The sequence below is a fragment of the Pseudonaja textilis genome, chromosome 3 (assembly GCF_049901715.1).
Source record: "Pseudonaja textilis isolate UNSWEBS1 chromosome 3, rPseTex1.2, whole genome shotgun sequence".
NCBI classification, from domain to species: Eukaryota; Metazoa; Chordata; class Lepidosauria; order Squamata; family Elapidae; genus Pseudonaja; species Pseudonaja textilis.
Window position 1 is genome coordinate 62,874,408 of NC_141992.1, and position 22,982 is coordinate 62,897,389.

At 35.6% G+C, this 22,982-nt stretch overlaps 1 protein-coding gene across 2 annotated transcripts in view; it reads right to left on the minus strand.

The window, feature by feature from the left end:
• USP24 (ubiquitin specific peptidase 24) overlaps positions 1-22,769 on the minus strand; it is an 81,644-nt gene extending 58,875 nt beyond the window's left edge. For both annotated transcript variants that reach the window (XM_026707154.2, XM_026707155.2), the window contains exons 1-11: positions 22,312-22,769; positions 11,754-11,919; positions 8,173-8,240; positions 7,113-7,256; positions 4,892-5,014; positions 3,875-3,910; positions 3,253-3,318; positions 2,877-2,942; positions 2,426-2,500; positions 1,978-2,136; positions 16-130 (exon numbers count right to left, since the gene is read on the minus strand). In XM_026707154.2, coding sequence (XP_026562939.2) covers positions 16-130; positions 1,978-2,136; positions 2,426-2,500; positions 2,877-2,942; positions 3,253-3,318; positions 3,875-3,910; positions 4,892-5,014; positions 7,113-7,256; positions 8,173-8,240; positions 11,754-11,919; positions 22,312-22,650 — 1,357 coding nt within the window. In that variant the 5' untranslated portion in view covers positions 22,651-22,769. The remainder of the gene's footprint in view (positions 1-15; positions 131-1,977; positions 2,137-2,425; positions 2,501-2,876; positions 2,943-3,252; positions 3,319-3,874; positions 3,911-4,891; positions 5,015-7,112; positions 7,257-8,172; positions 8,241-11,753; positions 11,920-22,311) is intronic.
• Between the last annotated feature and the right edge of the window lie 213 nt (positions 22,770-22,982).

Here is a 22,982-nt window from a genome sequence, read left to right on the forward strand (position 1 = left end):
CATTTGTATACATACCTTCTAATGCAATGGACAGGACAGAGTTTTCTACCAGCCAGTTTAGTAAACGATCTGTATCTATTGCATTTTTTACCGATTTGGATAAAGTGCTATCTTCAATAAGTTTTGTTACCTAAAAATAAGGACAGAAAAAGCTATAAAATTAAGAATTGCCCTAACAATAAAAGATATACAAAACCTGAAAACAGTGAGTACTATCTTGCCCATAGCAGAGAGAAACTTTTAGAAGAATTAACTAAACCTTTTTTCAGTTTATTACTATGGAAAAAAGAAGAGTCTGAAGATTAAAAAGCCTTAACTAGATGCATTATTATTATAGCAATCAAACAGATATCAATGCAAAGTCCGCATGAGATTCAACTGTGTCTCAACTTCTTTCTGTTCTATTTTATCACTTTCTCCCCTAAATTAAATATCTCTAAATAGTATAACATTTTTAATGGAAGAATTGCTTTGTCCTCTTGACCTAATGATTGCCCTGTTGTTGTTGTTGTTTTGGATTCTCTGCAGATCATCCTATCCTTTTTTACAGTCAGAAGTACGCATGACTTTAAAGTGTAATCACATGACAAATTTGTATCAAGGCATTATAATTAAGTCCCTATCATAACGATTACCAAATGGGTTTTGCTTTTTTCACTGCGGGTACCCTATCATGTACAGGGCAGATTCTAAACTAAATCACCCTTTTCAGCAGACAGAATAGATAAATATATGTAGGGGAATACTCAGGTAATTGAAAAGCTGATTCCCAGATAACGCACCAATCTTGAAACTTCAAATACTTATTTAGCTAAAAGCAGATGATCTTGAACAGTTACAGTGTATCTAAATTGCACAATGATAGAACAACTCCATAAATTACAGTCCTCTTGTGCCCTAAGTATAAAAGACCACTGGCCCTTCAATGTTATAAAAGGAAGATGCTTAAGGCTACAATCATTGGCAGGGGAACAGGTAGGATGACAGACGGCACCTTATGCTGTCTGCAAAAAAATCTCCACTTGATTTAAAGTGCCCATGAAGTCACAGCCACCTAAAGTACTTGTTCTTGGAGGTTCAGGTTTCAACAGAAGTGGACTTTGGATATGTTTTTTGCAATCTGCAAGGAAGAGCTTTCTTCAGGAACAAGCAGTTCTTTTACATTCAGAAGAATGTGAAAGGGCAAGAAATGGTGGCTGCTCGTATTTCTTATTCAGTTATTCACTGGGTAATGAAATGTTTGTAGATCCACTTTAAGAAAGACAAACAAAGTAAAAAGAGGGATGTGCTTGAAGGGTTTTTTTTAAGAAATAATACTGGTTAATACAGTATTTGGATTGAATACTATCAGAGAATACCAGAGCTGTAGACATATTGGGAAGTTGAAAAACATTCCAGAAAAAGGAACAAACCACTGTCATACAGTCAATAATAAAACTACACAGACATGTACAGAGGATCATCAGGAATAGGTGAATCTACTTTTTATAATATTTAACTGCCACTTGTTCTATCACTGTGCTTCAAAAAGAGTAATACAGAGAGTTAGAAAGCAGATTTAATTTCTTCCCAACCTAGGAATCAATTTACTAGCTGGAAATTCTGTAACTAAAACCAATAACCCAAATCACGCCTTTATGACCTACAAAAACATAGTGGGTCCCTTGAGTTGAACTCTACTTTCTATGACTTGAGATGTTAATGTTATTTGCTTTTGCCAATAATTATGGAAGTTATTTTCCATTATTTTATTGTTTATCTTCCCAGTCCTGGTAATCCCCCACTGAAATACTAACTAAATCTAATTCATCTTGTCTTTTTTCTTTGAAGATCAGTCAAATTTAGTTAGCTGCTACCAACTGCTGTTGCTTTTCTTTAAATATTGAATGAACTAAAAATCTTTAGTTCTCCAGTACTAGAGTACTTTATAGTAACCCAGTTATGGTCAATTTTAAGATTTTAGCCTAATAAACTTACTTCTTTTAGAGAGTTCATTTTTGCACTGAAATGAGGTGATTTTAACATACGCAATAGGATATCTAGCCGCAGATCATCTACTACTGTTACTAAATCAGGCTGAAATCGCATACAGAGGAGCTTGATGGCAGACAAGAGTTCAGGAATACTGACAAGCTTCTGTGAAAGAGAAAAGTTATAAGCAGTCTATACATTTCACAAGGACACATTTTGTCAACAAAGATTATATCATTTAATTTGGTGAAAAGTGGAAATTTGAACACCAGGAAACATTAATTAAAAATGCAACTAAGCTATAATAATATAACAGATATAGTGCAACGGACATCATTAAGGAAGCAATAATCTGAGAAGTTTCAGGATAAGCTTGAATAACCTAGGCAACAACAGTTATTCAGTTAAGATTACAATGACAATTTTGGATTATACTTAGGAAATCCAGGGCTACCTTGTCTTTCAGGTCTTTCTCTTCAATGTTTTGAACGTATTTAATCATATTATGAATGACTGGATCCAACATGGGCTGTAAAATGAAGAAATACTAATTTAGCATCTTAGAAAGAAAAATATACTTGTAAGTCTTCATACTACAATATTTCCATCCTTTTAGATGGGAAAATTGGCTGGGAGTCAGCATAGTGCAAACTGCAGCAAGTCAGTAAATTATAATCTTAATCTGTGAGTATAAGTGCTTCCCATTCATATAAGAGACAGCCCATTCCTCTTATGCTCATTTTGGCTATCACTCATTATAAACATATCTATGTCAATATTGGACAAAGTACCTGAAATCATCTCTATGCAGATCTGAATTTATCCCTGCGCAATTTAATAAGCCTATTACTATTAAGAAGAAAATCAAAACTCTATTTGCTACATCATTATTAAAAATTAATTACCTGTACCACTGAAGAATTTAGATACTCGGCACAAACTCCCAAAGGCTGAACCAATGAAGAGACTGCCTAGAAGAAGAAATATTTAAAAACAAACAGAGAATACTCCCTACATAAATGCTTCATAAACAGGCACGAGATAAACACATCTAAACACATCTAAAATGAGCTAATGAAAAACCAGGATCAATACAATACACTCGTAATGCAACCATAGTTTTACACCGGCAACAGAGGTTGAACATATAGTAAAAATACCACATAAATTATATATGCCTTATCCAACATTGATATTCCTTTATTTCTATAATATCTGACAGCTCAGAGACATTAGCTATAATAAACTACAATTAGCATAGCCAAATAACACTTAACTTACCCCAAGTTCAATGTCTTCTGAATGAAGTTTAGACTGAATTGCAGAAAATCCTCCTAATTCTGCAAACTAAGCAAAATCAAAATTGGCAGAAAGTAGAAAAAAAAACATGAAGTACATCAATATGCTCAAATATATATATATACTAATTTAAATAAACTTTCAATCACCAAATAAATAATCATGAAATAAGTACAAATAAACCCCAGTCTGAAATATCTCAAAAAGGTAGAATACTGTCATACTTATTTCATGCTGGAAGGAAAACAGTAGGGCTTCCTGGATCAGTTCAACAAGAGAGCACAAAACTACGATAACTCATACTGACATTTCATAAGTAATGAAAATCAATATTAGCGTGCTTCAGTAAATGTCTTTCTTCCTAAAAATTATATTATCTCACTTGAATATCACATTAAAGTATCTCAGATAATAAATTCCTCATATAAGATTATTTTTGGCACAAATTTCTTTCCATTTATTCTGGATAAAAGTTAGAAGAACTTTTTTCTACTCTGATCTATATGCCCTCTAGACTGAGAATTTGTTATTTTTTTTTAAAAAAAAATTAAAGTTCTATATAACTACACATGATACAGAGCGAACAGTATTTTTATTTACTTACCCTATTCACTAAGTCTACCAGCCATCCGTGTGGTTCCTGTATGATTGAGAATACATTTTAAATGTTGGAATTTTGTTTTTGTTTTCTGCATCTAAATTACTTCTTATATTAGCAATCACTGCAAATGCAAAAAATGATTCTTAGCAAGAATCATCTGAAAAAGGTACCTAAAGAGCTAAATGTTGTCATTAGAACTATTCATTTTTCTCAAAATAAATCATTGGTCGAGGGCAACATTCAATAATAGATTTGCCATCTCAAAAATAACAATAATTCAGCATGAAGCACCATGTTAAAAACTATTACTTTTAAATCTGGAAACACTAGTTGATATAAACAAATCCAAAGCTATAAATATATCAAAAAGTTCCATTCTGGAAGCATGATTTAATAATATTAAAAATAAAACTATTGTTTTTTCATCCCATATTAAAAAAAAATATGATAATGGATTGCATTGGTACAGTATTGTCATTACAGGTACTCCTCAATATATGATCACAATTTCTGTTGCTAAATGAGACATTTGTTAAGTGAATTTTCTCCCATTTTATGAACCTTTCTTGTCACAATTGTTAAGTGGATCACTGCAGTTGTTAAGTTAGTGACATGGTTGTAATGTGGCTTCTCTGCTGACTTTGCTTGTCAGAAGGTCACAAAAAGTAATCACATGATTCAAGGACATTGCAACCTGTCATAAATAGAAGTTGCCATATGCCTGGATTTTGATCATGTGACCATGGGGATGCTGCAAAAGGACATGTGAAAAATGACCTTAAGTCACTTTTTTCAGACCACTGTAACTCTGAATGGTCACTAAACAAATTGTTTTAAGTTATTAAATATAACTTGATACCTCATGGTTTATTTTGTTGAAAAATACTATACAAATTTAACCTAGAAACGACTACAAAAATCTGCTGCATTGTTAAAATATATTAAAAAATGTTGCAATACATATCTCAAACAATATGCATATAACGCTGCCTGTTAAATAACCATATATTTTATATTTACCTTTTGGAAAGCAGTAATAGGAGAAACAGCATATAGGTTCCCTTCCCCAAATATCTCTGTCCAGTTCCTTTGGCACATTTTCATTCGGTTTTTGAAATGATACTCATTGTCAGGATTAAAAGCCTTAACAAAATAAAAGAATATGATGAAAAACAAAATCCCAGTCAACATAGTGAACTAATATTAAAGTCAATTAACAGAATATGTGTTTTAAGATCTCAAAGTTTTAATGAATTTTACAACAATTTGTTAAGATCATTTTATCATACTCTATTTGTATTATTTTTATGTTTAACTTTTTAATAGTAAAATCTTGAATATATTGAACATAGAAAAGCATATAGGAAAATATTTCATACCAGCATACATTATTTATCAATATAAGTAATGTTAGACAGCAATTCTACACAAATATATTTTTTTCATTTGCTAGCTTTAAAAAAACATTGGAGTTTAGACTAAACACGGGGCTGTATGGCACTAAGCATGAGCTGCAATACTGTTGGCAAATAACTATGCTAATTTAGTTAAATAACAAACTGAACATTTATATTCAGCTATATATCTGTACTCTGAGATATATAAACAGCATAGTGAACAAAGACTGCCTCAGTGAACATGAGTAAGAAAACTACACATCCACCAAACTTTGAAGCCTGGGGTGAATCAAAATTATCCGATAGGTAGGTAGGTAGGTAGGTAGGTGGAAGGAAAGAAGGAAATGGAATTGGACACATCCCTATAAGAAAGACACATTAGAAGGAAAGACTTCTGTATCGGTTACTCGAGAGAGGTAAATGTAGGGCTGGATAATCTAAAACTAAACTATTAAACTGTTTTAGTAGTCTAGTAGAAACAGAACATCATTCTAATAAGAAACGTATTTCTCTCTCTTTCTCTGTCTATCTCTCTTTCTCTCTTTCTCTCTGTGTTTCTCAATAAAACATTTGCCTCCATTTTGTTGACAGGACAAATGGCTCCATTAACCACTCATTTTTTAAAAAACAAGAATTTGGCAAGGACTGAAAAATCTATATACTGATATTGCTCTGTTAACCAAGCTTACATTTTATTAGCAAATATTGTGAAATAAAATGAATCTTTTCATGTTTTTAATGTAAAGGGAAATGTGCACACTGGGGGTTGGGACATAGTGATATAATCAGGAAAACAATGATGTAAAATGTTAGCCTTTTGAAGGAAGTGGAGATAATTCAAGATGAAAATGATGATCTTACATTGCAGGGTTTTTTAAAATCAAAATAGCAAAGTAGCAGATAACTTAAAAATAACTCTTTCTGACACCAAATTTGTACAGCTTCTTGTAGCATGGGAGAAGTGCTCTGTGACCCAAAAGCTAAAGACCATGTGGCTATGGGTTGTTTATTTTTGGTATGTAACTATGTACATTATATCATGTTCATCTCAAATGTTAAAATGCTATGCATAGAAATCTGAGTATTATTAAACTTTTATGCAAGACTTCCCTTTAAAAATCAAAGTTCTTTATCTAAGTATATCTTACAGTAGCATTGCAGAATAGGTAACTATAATTATTTTTGAAAAGCTATCTAAAAATAGCACAATAGCATAAATTTGTCTTTTTTCAAAACACTAATAATCACCATCATAGTATACCTGCAAAGAAGGCTTAGAAGCAACAAATATCTATTAATGTATACTATCAAAATATTTTATATCTGTGAATCTGTCCACTGCAACTTGGAAGCAGTCATACATATTTGAATACCAGTTTTAAAAAATCTAATCTTCAGCATACTATGCTGTATTTTTTAATTCTGTGTCTTCATTTTGGACTGCAAACAAAACAAATAAATAATCCAATATGTAGGAGAAATGTCAGTGCATTGATCTGGACATCTTGCTGAGCAATCAATTATCCTGACTACTGTTTAGAAAGCAAATCACAATTGCAAATGTGCAGTCTTGGAAGACATTAAGGATAGAATCAGGGGGTGTCAATTTAAAGAAAATGGCATATCAGTTACTATAAGTCAAAATAACAAGTTTAGCCACTTGAAGCCATTATTTCTGATTATATCATTTGGGTAGATCAAATCTGTTAATTTAGAAATCACATTAAACCACAGTTAAAAGTTTACTTTACACAATTTCATACAATGTCTCACTTGGGCCCTTAATGTAAAGCACTAACATTTGCAGGCTGAGCAGCCTCAGAAAGATGTAGTAGTTACAATACCATTGTAAGTACAGATAGAAGTCCAACAGGAATAGGATCTTGTTTCACTCTCTCTGCAGCCAGATCTACTAATAACATCAACATATTGTAGATTCCCTCATGGATTTCGGTACCCCATTTATGAACTGCACTTGATGTCAGCAGCTGTAAAGAAGCAGAGTCTATATTAACACAAAATCTTTCTGTATATTATCAAAATCCTCACTGCCGTGACCTTTAACTGTGTGAAATCGTGCATCGTAGTTCAACAGGTTTTCAACCAAGGTCTCTCAAATGGACTAAATTACAGGATATGCCCAAAAGCCATGATCCGTGAATTCAGAGGAAATGAAATTTGGGAAGATGTAGCTGCTTCAGTACTACTGCCGTGCTCATGTGATCATTTGCAATGTTCCCTGATACTTCCCAGCCATTTGTGCAATCCCCCTCTTCTTCTCCCACCTACTAGCAGCCTGCTGGGAAGGGAAGGAAGGGAGAGAAGGATATGCAGGAAGGGAGACAGGGAGAGGGGCAAACAGCAAACAAATTTAATAAATTAGATAAAAAAGACAAGGTGGCAGGGACAAGGAGCAAAGGGAGAAGGGAGAGAGGAAGATTTCCAATGTCACTGTTAATTCCCCACAAGGAAATTCTATGGGGAAGCTGACAGAAGCAGTTCCCATTCCTGATTTTTGTCCACTCATAGTCAATCATGGTTTGTTTCTCTGCTTAGATAAGGAAATATATCTAAAACAATGACCTAAAAGGCCATGCCCTGTCTAGTAATAAAGAGCAACAAGGCTATTTTCATGTAACTGTCAGCAACTGAAGGTACTGCTAGAAAAGAATTTGAAAGTGATTTTACTACCTTTGACATTTAAATTGCATCTTTCTGATCTTAAAAAAGATTATTTTTATTAATAGCAGGTTAAGTGAAAACAAAATCTTAAATAAATCCTCAAACTAGAAAAGACGTGTGTTTTTTCATCCAACACTATTGCCAGAATGAAAGCAATTCAGTTTTGACTATCTCCAATTTCAGCTATAGCAATTCAAATTTGATTTTGATTTTTACACTTACCTTTTTAAAAGCTTCAGGCATACATCTCTCCATAAATCTCCTGCAATTTTCATCAGAATCAGAAAGCCCTTATTTACAAAAGAAAGAAAAAAGTTAGAATTCAAACTACTCTTATGACTAAGAAATATGAGAATAAAAAATAACTAAAAAGTTATACTTTAATAAAGAAATATGGATGAAATAAATATGGTATGTTTCTAGAACATAGCAGAGTGCTAATGATTATTTTAAAAATTTAATATATTTGGTGCCAGTTGAGTTGCTGCAGAAATATTCCAAATCTGAATGAATGTAAATTGTTGCTCAGTTCATTCATTTCAATTTCAAAGCACTGAAACAGAAAATAAGGTGGAATAACGAAGAGATTTGAAAGAGAACCCAGATCAAAACATTTGAAATTCTGAATCACTGAGATAATTTATGTATTTTATTTTATAGTTAAATCCCAAGATAATGATATACCATATTTACCAAAAGAGAAAAAAGTTTAGATAATGATATACCATAAGACAATGATTATATTTACTGGTACCTAAATTTAAATAGAAAAAAAACAACAAACACCCAGAACCCAGTGCATGCCCAGTTTCTTCTGCAGAGTTCTGCACCTCCCAATATATGTGTGCATATATCATTACATGTTTACAGATAGCAACATCTGCCTATTTACATGACAAAAAATAAGTGAATGTTATGTTTGCAAAATTAACTATCCACTTATAAATAATTCCCTATCTCATTTACAAAAAACATTCTCTCTCCCTCATATACACACCACACTCAGAAATTGATATTATTCAGACGTACAAATATTTGTCTCATGGGGGGGGGGGCGGAGGAAGGGGGAGGAGAGAAAGATGTAAAGTAAAAAGAGAAATGGAGAGGTTTAGACTTTGGAAAAAGTTAGGGTTTTTATTAAAATGAAGAACTGATGCAAGAATTGGATATGGCCAGTCTAGAGAAAAAGACTGGAGTGACATGATAGGAGTATTCCAGTATCTGAGGAAAAAAGGAGGGTGTCATTTTCCAAAGCACCAGAAGGCAAGACAAGAAACAATGGGTGGAAACTAATCAAGGGGAGAAGCAACCTGGAATTAAGGAGAAACTTCCTAAGAGTGAGGACAATGGAAAAGTCCTAATCAGTGGGACAGCTTGCCTTCAGAAGTTGTAGGTGTTTCACCATTGGAGGTTTTTAAGAAAAGACTGGACAGCCACCTATCTGAAATGGTATAGGGCAGGGATAGGGAAACTTGGCTCTTTTATCACTTATGGACTTCAACTCCCAGAATTCCTGAGTGAGCCATAAAAATTTCCCCATCCCTGGCCTACTAGTTTTTCAATTGTGGGGGAAATCAATTTTTGACTTGAATGGGACTGTTTAATATACAAATGTAGGACACAAAGGTAGGACATATACAAAGGTAGGACATATTCCTGCATTTGTACATTAAACAGTCCCATTCAAGTCAAAAATTGATTTCCCCTACAACTGAAAAACCAGCAGGCCAGGGATGGGGAACTTTTTATGGCTCACTCAGGAATTCTGGGAGTTGAAGTCCATAAGTGATAAAAGAGCCAAGTTTCCCTACCCCTGGTATAGGGTCTCCTGCTTGAGCAGGGGATTGGACCAGAAGACCTCCAAAGTCACTTCCAGCTCTATTCTGATTGATTGGTTGATGAACCAAGAGGAAGAATTGGGCAAAGAAAGGGAAAAGAGATAGAGAAAAAATGCTGTTAAAAAAGGGTTAAAGACTAATCTTTGGAATAACTTTAAAATGTATCCCCTATCCACTACTATTTTACATCCAGTTGCACATTTGCCTATTGGCATTACTTCCCCCATTCCTCCAATTTAGAAAAATATTAAAGTATTTTCTGAACAAACTACTTACAGTATTCAGTATTCACCATGCTGTCATATACATACAAATAAGTAAAATTGTTCTTTGAAATTTGAGTTCTGCAATGTCATATATCATCCAGTAGTTACTATATACCAGTACATGTTAACTTGCAGGGGTACAGAACTTGGGTTTAGAAGCTGAACACAACTACAGTAGTCCTATTTTTAAACAAAATATGGTCACTCAGCATCCACAAGAACTACTGTATTCTTAAGTGGCAACTCAGCACACATCTCCAGGTTCAATGATTTCCACTGCTTATAAAATCAGATCCCACCTGTATAGTCTTCTATCTGTTCTCAAAAATGCAGATTTATTGTTATGTGAACATAGTCAATAACAGATAGATAAAGCTGTGTTGAAGGGGAATACTTATTTGCATGTACCATGTCACAGTCTATGCCAGAAGGATGGGCTAAATGGCAAATATGCTGCTTCATACCTGCTAGGTCTATCCATTAGCAGGTGGAGCTACTAAAGTACAACAGGTGGTTGATTAGTCAATTTTAGCACAACAGGATTCTAACTTCTGCCTAGAGAGTTCATTCTCTGATTTATTCTAAGCAAAAAAAGGCAGATATATCCACATTATGTTTGACTATCCAGTACATTTCTTCAACTACATCTTGTATGTATGTTTATCATCACACCAACTTTATGAAGTTTATATATAAACATATATGAATTGGCCCACTGCATCTGTTTGACTCCCTTTCTATATATCATGCTCACATAACTAGGAAATGGTTTAGCTACTTCATAATTTGAGAATTTGTCTTTCATAATTAAAAAACCCCAGCAAAATCCATTGATAACCAATGCTGCATTTTTTATCTTTCCAACCAGCACAAAATCATTACCTCTGTATATTTACAAAGGAGTGCAAAATATGCATCCATTCTCGCTAGCCAGTGTTTATGTCACATATTGTAGTCTGCAATTATATTTCAAGCATGTTTAGGTGAAAAATTACTATTAGTTAAATAAAAGAAAATCTAGCTGTATTACAGACTAAATTACTTTATAATTAAAAAGTTTCCATGTTAAAAAGATAAAAAAAACATAAAATTATAATAACACATAAATGGAACACAAATAGTCAAAGTGTTTTTGTGTTTTCTTTCTTTTTTATTATGTTGTTATAAAACATGATAGATTGCATTGTTTCAACAGAGATGTTTACATAATGTGATTAAATATTATTAACATTCTATTATTGGGAAGACAAGAAAAGTATTGGGGAAAACAGAAAAGTATTCTACCATATTAATTACAATTTAGTATGTCAATATTGCAAGCATAAATTTGGCATTTTCATTCCAAGTTTAGTATAACTTAAAAAACATTAAAACACACATATGTTACATAAAGCACTTTGATCTTAACATGACTACTTATTATTAGTCTCTTTTGTATTATTTAGTATACATGCGTATGTATGCATGTTAAAGAAATGTTAACAGAAGGGAAAAAAGATATAAAAACGTGTTTTAACAAGAATTAAAATACCCCAAAGTAGAAAAAAAGGAAAAAGGAACAAAGAAAATTAACTGTGATTTTAAAATACTAAAGGTTTATTTTTTACCAGCAATACAGCAATTGAATATTATTTTTATTAGTATTAGTAGAAAATGAAGTATTTTAAGACTTTTTTAAAAAAAGAAAATGGTAGCTTACCTAGCCTTACAAGATATGTTGATGCAATTAAACATTTGCCAAGAGACTCTTCCCGCTTATATGGTATGGACCAGTGATCTGTTAATACTCTGCTCTCCAATTCATAAAGATTTGTTGTAGGAAACTCTATACCTTCTCCAGAGCAGTTCCCATTTTCATCATTTTTCTGATGAGAACAAAAGCTATATGTGAGTTATAGCTAACAGAAGATATAAATAGCAACATGCCAATTCTGAACTTAAAAAATTGATTTACTAATTACTGCAAAGTTTTCATTATAAGTAGAAACCTGAATTCACTTGCTCTGTCAACTTGCTATTTCTATACGTAGCAAGAAAATCAAAAGGCACCCCAAATTGGGAGAACTATTATTGAATCTAGTATCTGCGTACACTGTAGTACAGATGAACCATACTGTTTTTTAAAAAACAATTATATTCATATATGTTAGAAATTACAAACAGTTTCTATACATATTTTTCCCTCAAAAGTATAAAAACAAAACAAACCTTAAAGAGAATATGGGCAACATTAATTCAATTAATTCAGAATACTTAAAAAGAACACATATAAAAGTAACATATAATTGTTACACTGATAATTTATGAAACCAGATGATCATGCTTATCAGGAGCCAATGTACAGTCAAACAGTTTTGCTAAAAAAAAGGCAAAAAGGATTATCCATTCAGAGATACTCTTTTCATCAGGTCTCCTTATCATGCAATTTCTCCTACTGTATCTAATTTTGCTTGTACAGTAAGCAAGGATGGATAATCGAGCAGTTACTATAATGGCCTTTTAAGGGATATAAATTGCTCTTGGTTAGTAATGGCAATTGGGACTGGAATTTCCATTGCTTAGTGACACAGTCATCAAGTGTGCTGTCAAATGATGTGCTGCTTAGTGGCGACAGTTCCAACATTTCTGGTTGCCACTGTTAAGTGAATCTTGCAGTGTCATCAAGCGTCATATCACATGGTTGCTGTTTGTGACCTCTTGGCAGCTTTCTGTTGACTCTGTGGGAAGCCAGCAATGAAGATCACAAATGGCAAACACGTAACTGAGGAAAGCTGCAACATCATAATGATCCAGTTGCCTGAATTGCATCCATTTGCCTTTGAGGACTCTAAAGATCTGTTTATAGATAAAAGATGAAATATGAGGAGAAGAAGATACTTGTGTTTTCAGAGAAAGTAATAAGTTACTTTGCCAAAAGTAAAGGGAAGACAAACGAAGGTTTATGTTATAATATATGTTATTTCTGAGGACACTTAAATTGACTTTTTCTGCCTGGGCTGAATGATGGGAAATTTTAAGAATTTATTTGTACATAAGAAATAAGTTATTGGAAGAAGAGATTTTTTTATTGTATTTTCAAAGAAAGTAATAAGTTACTGATGAAGGTGGAAGTCACTTTATATATTTTACTTTTTCTTTAGTATATTCTTATTTTTTCTTTCATTTTTTTAACTTTTTGCACTTTCTATCTTTTAACCTGCTTATTCTTTATATATTAGTTTTTTAATCTTTGTAATTGTAAACTTTCATATAAATAAATTTGAAGGGTTACTATACAAATGGTCCTTAAGTGAGAACCACCAGTATTTTTACAACTTTCCTGACATTTCCCGCTAAAGACAGAGGTTTTACAGATGCTAAACCAGTCAAAACTTTAATATATTCTACAGTAACCTGTGAGTTACACTTGTATCTTTCTATAATATATACTATATATGCCATTTATATTGCATGTCGTCCCTTCACATACCTTTTTGATAGATATTATATACTAAAAATACAAGTAAAGTATTCAAGCTGGGAGAAAAAAGCAAGCAGAAAAGGAAAGCAACACTAAAGTAGAAAGAAGCAAAATATATTATTTCTGTCCAGAAGCAAGACTCTTTAATGTAGCTGCATGTTGGCACAAATAAGATAAACAAATCCAGCCTAAGTGAACTTAGTATACAATAATATCTTAAACTTTATTTGCTGGAAAATTAAGTACACAGATCATAATTAAAATATATTGTAAATAATCGGTGTAATTCATTTTTCCAATAAAGAATAAACTGAAAGAAGGGTTGACTTAATTTATTATGTAACCTTTAACAAGCATTTAAAGCTCTGTAGTAAAAAGTTGCTGCTACAGAGCTTCAATTAATTTATAAATCATTCATATAAAACACAAAGTTAAAATTAGAGAAGATCTTCACTAAGTTTAACTCAAAAGCCATGTGAGCTTTTCCCTCTTCCAGTTTAATAGAATGCCCTTCCATACACATTGGGCTATATCTCTCTTAATCCATGCTGGGAGTTGAAGTTAAAACTGCTTGGCATAAGATGTATAAAGCAATGTATGAGTAAAGAAGCAGAGGAATCCAACCATCAAGCCAGGTTTTCTAGCCACAGATCTTATTGATAGTCTCAAAATGAAGATCAAAGTATTAAAGGCATTTATAATTAGGAACTGCTACAAATACAAAATTGATCCTTAAATTCCACACTGGAGAAGTAAAGGCAGACTCTCTATTCTGATTACATAAAGGATGCCCATTTCTGTATCAGGTGCAGATATAGGAATTACAGACATCAAGGATAGCAACAATTCGTTACAAACTAATGTATCCTATGGGAATTGCATATTTTTTCCACTTCTTTTTTCTGCTGTCCAACTTATTCATTAGATGTAGTCCCTGACTTACACCAGTTTATTTAGTGACCGTTCAAAGTTACAACAGCCCTGAAAAAAGCAACTTAAGACTTTTCTCATACTTATAACTGTTGCAGCATCTCCACTGTAATGTGATCAAAATTCACATGCTTTATAACTGGTTCATATTTATGACAATTACAGTGTCCCAGGGCTACATGATCACCTTTTGCCACCTTCTGACAAGCAATGGGAAAGTCAGACTCACTTAATAACCACGTTACTAACTTAATAATTCGTGATTCATTTGACAATTGTGGCAAGAAAGGTCGTAAAATGGGGCAAAATTCACAGAACAAATGTTTCACTTAACAACAGAAATATTGAGCTCAATTGTGGTTGTAAGTTGAGGACTACAAATTATTTCCAAAATATTTAAATAACTAGAAAAATCTTAAAACTTTTTTCTACTGGAATTCAATAGATCTCCTCCCCAAACGCAATATCTTTATTTTTTTACTTTTGCTCAATTGAGACTATTTGTGACTTTCCCAGTTGATTTCAAACAAGTAAACTCAAGGAGGGAAGCCAGATTCACTTAAGAACCATGTGACTCACTTAACAACTGCAATGATATACTTAACCATGGCAAAAAATGTTATAAAATTGGGTGCAACTCGCTTAACAACTGCCTTGTTTACCAATAGACATTCTGGTCGCAGTTGTGGTTTGAAGTTGAGGACTACCTGTACAAAGTAGTGTCAAATATGGGTTTAACAATAGAGCAATAAAACTGCAATGAAATCTCCAATATCTGAAAAAGACACCCCCTCCCAAAAAGGTGGGGGGGACGACTCATTGCACATTGGCTACTCACTGAACGGGCTATTTAAAATCACTGTGTACTCGGACAAGTTTCAAAACCTGTGACTGCTAGTCATAGGTTTTCTTTCCCAGTGTCAGGTCACTGTGTCATTCATAACTGTTATACTTTTTGCTAATGGTTCCTGTTTCTAAAATACACATCAAGAAGTATAGAGCAGAAAACTAGGAAAACATAACAAGGAAATGACAGAGGAGGTATTAAGTAATACAATATTCGTATTGCACTTCAGTAGTAAGGAAGAACACATTGTAATTGCCTCCAAAAGTACCCACAGGGCAATGTGGGAAGCACAGATAAGGACAGAACATCTTAAGATGCAGCAACAATCTAAACTCTTGCTTGTTTTTCTTCAAAATATATTGGGGAGGGAAGTGTTATTTCTAGTGTCAATTAGTGCCTCAATTAAAGCAGGTCTTGCTCTAGGTTTCTGTATATTCAGCTTGATTTAAGACAGGGGTCTTCAAACTTGACAGCTTTAAGACTTATGGACTTCAATTCCCAGAATTTCTTATCTAGTCATGTTAGCTCAGGAATTCTGGGAGTTGAAGTCCACAAGTCTTAAACTTGCCAAGTATGAAGACCCTTGATCTATGATAATGGCTAAAAGCAGAGTATATTTCTATTGTGCTTAATTTTTTACATAACAGACAAGGTGCTACTGAAATGTTTCTCATAATCAAATCTAGGGTTACATGCACTTTGAAAGTGATTCATTAAAAGTATTAGACTTCATACAACCAAAGCATCTCTTCAGTTTTCATTAAAGGAGTCTGTGCAAGCCTGAAAAAAGTCTTATACATTATAAAGAAAAGCCTGAATAAAGGTGGACTGCTTTAATAAAGAGCAGAGAAGTGCTGCACTCATATGAATTTTGACACACTTGCTCAATTCATTTTTGAAGCATGCATTGTCCTATTAAATACAATGTATATATCATCTTTATATAGGCTATTATAGCAATAATCATTTTTGTAAGAAGTTTTAATTTGGAATGTCTCTAATTACTTCTAAATAATTGGGAGCTCCTTGAGAAAAACAACATTGTTTGCAATGAAATGGCTGTTATCTGAAGAATAGTTGCTAAATAAAATACAACAGCAACCAGTGTAACTCTCAGAGTAAAGATGTAATGTGGGTAACTCTCTTGAAATGCATCCATCACTACAAATCATTGCATTCTGGATCTGTTGCAACTTATATATGCTTTACAAGGGCAGACCCACACTGCACAATAGTCCAATCCAGGTGACCAAATAATAAGTGATATGCCTTTCATTCCAGGAGAGGTAACTGGTATACAAGGTAAAAATCTGCAAAACATTTGTGGCCACAACTAGTTATAAGAAAATAACATCAAACTTTGATATGTAAAAGTAGTGACAGTAGTGAAAGTTACAGTAAGAGTGATGTGGTGAATGAAAGTGCAGTAATGAGTAAAAGTAATAACTAGAAGTGACAATATGGTCAAACCAAAATTACAAACAAAAATCTCATTGATGGTGTCAATACCGATAAAAGGCCTAATTTTACAAAGGTCCTAACAATTGCAAGGTGGAATCTCTTACTCAAGACTTGAACCTGACAAATAGAAATTAAAGAATTTAAAATTGATATTTTAGGAAGAAATAAACTTGGGTGGGGTCAGATGATTACATTGCGCTATTCAGTGTCTGACCATATGAAGAAATGGAGTAGCAAGGATATTCAAAACTAACCTTGTTAAATATATGCTCATTTATGCCCAGTAAACAGGATCATAACTATCAAAACCAGCGGCCATCCAGTTAATATCAGAACCACAAATGCATTGATGGAGATACTTAAATATTCTATGACAAACTACAAGACGAGATACATGTAATATTTGTAACATGTACTAGGTGATTAGAACAGAGGAATTAAAATAACTGGAAAAATTACACTAGGCAAACCAAATTATACAGGATTCAGGTAACAAAATTTTTCAAAGAAAATTATTTTATTACTTACACCTGCTTCAAGTGACAGACTCTGCACTTGGACATCACTACAAGGGACATTTGAACAAACTGATTACATAACAGGAAAGAGCAAATGGGGGGGCTGCAATCAAATGAGACAGCATGCTTCCAGGTACCAGCAATGTTCAGTTTATTTGCAGTGAATTAGGCTTCGAAAGCTAAAGAGAGTAAATTTAGCAGAAAGATTTGAGCTGGAAGATATACAAATCGGAAGACAAAAGCATTGTAAGGAAATTACAGTTATTTGAAACCCAAGGAGCTATGGGAAATGGTAAGAGACATTGTGAGCGCTGAAACACACACACTACAAAATTTCAAAGAGCAAAATATCCCCAAGGATTTCAGAACAAGCTACCATGTTAGCGAATAAATAAATGAAATGAATCAAGGCAAAAGTTAAGAGTCTCTTGGGCAACAAGAAACGCTTACTATCACCAAACACAGATTTTCACTGACAAGCAAAAAAAGAAGATATTTTGATCAAAGCTATCAGCAAAGTTTAAGTAAGCATGTTTTTAACATGATCAGAGAAATCACAGGAAAAATTACTATAAGGTAGATCAATTTAAAAACAACCATAGAATAGAGGCCAATATGGTAAAATGTAGGAAAAACTACACTGAAATCATTTGGCGGAAGAGTAACAGAAACATTTACAGTCAGACAATACAGTGGTAATATGGAAGTTTAGAATTATATAACCACTGCTAATTTAGAATTATATATCCTTAAGAGTCCATTACTTGATTCAATAGATCTAGATAATTTTTCCTAGGGCTCCAACCTTTCCTTTTTAGGGAAGATTGCTGTCTTATAGTTCCAGAGGGTCTCAAAAAAAGATTATGTGGTCCCTTTTTAGTCGGGATAGACATATCTAGTAGGGTATGTGGTGGTGCAGAGGCTTAATGACGCTGAATGTGCTGAGCAATTGTCAGTACTTTGGTTGTTCAAATCCAGCTCTGCAGGAAAGGGTGAGCTCCTGTCTCTTGTCCCTAACTACTGCCCACCTAGCAGTTTGAAAGCATTGTTTGCAAGTAGATAGGTACCGCCATTTTGGTGGTGGGAAACTGCTGGCTGCATTCTGTGTGGGGAGCTAGAACTACTGCCAGATTTGCCTGGACACAATTGGCCGAGGAAAGTACCAGATGAGCCAACTTCCATTGAGAACACTGCAGGCCAGTTGGTGTGAAGTTAGTTTGTCCTCTTGTGGTATACCGGTGCAACAAATGGATTAGAAAACGTTGGCTGCCGGGACTTTATAGCCTCCCTAGCCTTGTTTGCCATGTGTCAAATAACTATCTAGTTGTGGGAGATAAAAACACATGGAATACAATCAATCAATTGATTTTAGAAAGGTTCAGGATTTATAGCACTGAGATGGCATCGATTATGTTTGTGGATTACTCTGGTGGACTTGGGATGGAGTTAATGTATCCATCCTAGACCTCCATGATCTCTCAGTGGCCTTGGATCATGTTATCCCTCTGGCCTGATCTAGGGGATTGGAAGGCACCAAATTACAGTGATTTTCTTTTCCTTCTTCAGGGCCAGTTCCAGTTCAGTACTGATATTTAACATCTACACGAAAACACTGGTTAGCTGTTGGCATAAGGTCCCAGTCAAAATTGGTGTAAAATTTGGAGTTCTCCTGAACTCACAGCTCATTTCTGAACTGGAGCCCTTGTTTGTGTTAATTCATGAATTACTCACCTTTTGTTTCGATTACTGTAATGTGCTCTCTAGGGGTTGCTCTTAAAGAGCATTTGGAAGTTGTAGCTGGTCCAGAATGCAGTGGCATGGGAAGTTTTTGGCATTGTTAGATTCCTGTAACACCACTGCTCCATGAGCTGCACTGGCTTCCTAGTAGGCTGTTAGGTACAATTTAATTTGCTGGTTGTTACCCATAAACCCCTATGTGGCAAAAGGCCAGGCAACTTGAGGGAACCACCTTTCTCCCATTGTTTTTGCTCATTCACCAGATCTAGCAGAGAGGACATGCTCCAGGTCCCCTCCCCTAAATGACATCATTTTGTTGGATCCAGGAGGCTTCTCTGTTACAGTGGCTACATTGGAGAACACAAGCCACCCAGAGCTCTGAACGGCCCTGTCTCTGTTGGCTTTTCATAAAGCTCTGAAGCCCTGGCTGGTTCCTCAAGTATTTGGGCCAGGAGGTTCAGCACATTGTATTAATGTGATTTTATTATTTATTTACAAATAGAATTTATTACAAATAGTCCTCATTTAATAATGGCAATTGGGACCAAGAACTCCGTCACTAAGAATGCAGTTGAAAGGTCCAATATCATGTGACTGCATCAAATTATGATGGCAATTCTGGCAGTCCCAATTGCCATCCAGCCAGTATATGAAAGACAGGCAAAGATTAACTTGAGTTGAAGCAATTTTTCAATTACTAAATTCAAAATTTTGTATCCTTTTCTAATAAAGATGGTAGATATTGTTGGCTCAATGAGATCAATAAACACATGAGTTTTGTGTGTTTTTTATTTAACCAGACTCTCTTTGTTAGTAAAAAGTTCAGATCGCATATTCAGTTGTAGTATTGCAAGTTATACAAAATTCTAGAGTTCACAACATTTCTCACAACACTGTATATTTAGGAACTCACTGGAATGTAAGATATGTCAGACAATAGTCATATGAAACATTGGAAAGGATAAGAAAGGGCAATCCTCATTGATCTGCTTAAACAGGAAAAATAGCCAAAGAGCCAATAACTTTGAGCAAAAAGGAACAAGACTGGAAATGGAAAAAAAAGATAAGTGTATATACTTATGTTGAGGGAGATGCAAAAAATGTACATTAATAAACTGATGCACTATTCATCAAATTTTACTTAACAAGTTTTCACAGATTCATCATTCATTGGAACAGATATGTTTGATAAATAGGGAGTGTTATACAAGATAGATGGAAGCTGCAAAGACATGTAAGAAAGGTATTTACCCTTTTATTGACTAGAACAGGGGTGTCAAATTGACATCATCAAGTAGTTGGCATGTGACATATCACAACTTTTTCCCCTTCACTAAACCAGGAGTGGGTATGGAAAGCAGAAGCAATAGCTGAGTCCCATATTTGGGTAGACCAGATTGCCCTGATTAAAAATACTATTTTATGTTCTACTGTTTGTGGGGGGAAGACTGCATGTAGTCCTTAACGTAAGTTGCTTAGTGGCCAAAGTTACAATGGACCAATCCCAAAAATTACTTGCAGTTCAGCTTCAAATTTACAGTCACTGCAGCACCCCACAGTAATTTGCCCTTACAACTGATTACAAGTACATTATCGATCCCCCCCCAACTCCCCCCATCACACCATCCCAGTCGTTGCAGGACTTGGGCATCCTGTGCTTTGCTTAACCACCACATTGGAGAGAGCAGAGATGCAGGCTGTTAAGTGAGACAATCACGTGGTCACCTCACGTAATGATTGTAATAATTTGCAACTGTAATGTAAAAATCCAGATTCATCTGAACTTTTTGCCACAAAACTATGCCCAAGAGGACCAAGTGGTATTTTTTGGATGATGAGTCATTGAGAAGGTGGAGACTGTAAACTAAATGAGACAGTAGGTTAGTAAGTCCTGAAGGCATCATACCTTAGGACAAAGCAGTAATGACTGATCATATATTTCTGAAAACAAGAGAGAATCTGTTTTTTTTCTAAACAAAATTCCAATAATTATAGTTAGGCAAAAAAGAATGAAAAAATATGACATCAGTCTAAATAGTACATTTTTGTTTTTGCTGTTCTAAGATTCTAGGTTTTTACAGTATTTATCAAAAGCTAATTCACAAATTTATAAACATGTTTCTTGGTCACATATAACTTAAAGATACGAGGGCCTTCAGGTTTCTTCCTCACATCCACATTTTTATACTACCTGAGGTTCTTTCAGAAACAAATCTGAAAGCTCACAAACTCATTTTTGGCAGTTTTGCTGGTATTAACCTACAATTGCAGGTGCCATAATATTTTTCTCACAGACCATAATAATTCAGGTTTTTTATGAGCCCAATACCATGCAGGTCTGCAATTCCTTCTGCTCCTTCTGTCCCATTTGTAACACAAAAATCCAGCAACTTTAAAAACAACAACAACAACAACAACAGTGTAATAAAAATTACTACAGCATAGAAACAAAGCCATTGAAATTACTAACAGGTGTAGGATTGGAGGAAAGTGCCTTGGTTAAACAACAGCAAAGAAAAACAACATACAATACCAACTACTTCTTTAAAAACAAACAAACCCAAAACTACGTTTCAATCTGCACCGACCCGGTGACAAAGAGAAGTCACAACTCATCAACTTTCACTATTACAGCCCAAACAGGACTTTGCACGGAAGCCTCTTTTCCTAAGCTTGAGGCTACGAGGCTTCCGTGCCAAACAAGGACAACCTGCACAAGACTAGCAATCAAGCAAGCGGTTTAATATTTCCCTTCAGTCCTCTGACAGGCCGCTTAGTTGCGTTTGGGGAAATGGAGTCGTCAGGAATTGGGGGAAATAAGCTTCCCTCCCGCCCTTTTGTGGTATTCAAAAACATCTCAAAATTGAAATCTTTTTGTATCTTACGAATGGCCGGGCGGGAAAAGCAAACAAACAAGGGGGGGGGGGCTCAGGGAGAAAAAGAGGTTTTTAAGAAAAGACTGGGGGCAGCCACCTATCTGAAATGAAACGCTCAAGTCTCCGGCTTGAGCGGCGGGGGGTTGGACTAGACGACCTCCAAGGTCCCTTCCAGGTCTATTCTGATTGAAAAACTTAGGACTCTCAAGAAGGGATTCCCGAGCAATGCCGTATATAAATGCCTCGTTTTCCAGCCCTGCGAGAGAGAAAAAGCGGTAAAAACCGAGTGGCCGCTGTGTCAACACCTGGAACACCGCGGCGGGAGGGCCGTGCCTGGACGCCTGTCACCGAATCATTCCGGCATAGATCCCACAGGGTCCCCGGCAGGCTCCCCGTTAGCCCCACTCCCCCAGCGACCTCTTCTTTACCTCGTTTTCCACCACCTCATGGTAGGCAGGGGGTGGGTCGAAGCCGGTGGTGCCGCCCCCGCCGTTCCCACCACCACCACCGCCGCCGCCGCCGCCGCTGCTGTCGCCGTCCCCTCCGCCGCGCGAGCCGCCGCTTTGCTGAGGGCCTCCCGGTCCGCTGTTCTCGCCGCCGCCGCTGTCCATGGGCTCATAGTGCAGACCGGGCCGCTCGTTGGTGAGCAGCGCCACGGCCTCGTTGATGTCGTTCTTGGCCAAGCGGAGGGCCCTTCGGATGGCGGCTGCATCCGAGAACCCCATGCAAAGCAGCGTGGTCATGTGCTGTTCTTCCTCGCTTTCCATGGCGTCTCTTTCAGCTCGGGTTCAAGCGCTACTCCCGGTCGTGTTACCGTTGCCGCCACCCGCTCTGCGCGCCGCCATGTTGGGGGGAACCTCCTTCTTTCCTCCTCCCTCCCCCCCTTCCCTTTCAACGCCTCAGGGCCGGACGAGAGTAAAGCCCACACCCACCCGGAAGCGGCGGCTGAAGCCGGGGACCTGGTCACGTGGGGAGGGAGGCTGAGCTGCGGCCTGAACTTGAATGGAACGTAGGGTGGGAAAGGAATCTCGTTGTCATGGAAACCGCCGAGGCGGCCGGGGAGGGAATGTTACAAATAGCGATTTAGGTAGATTTATGA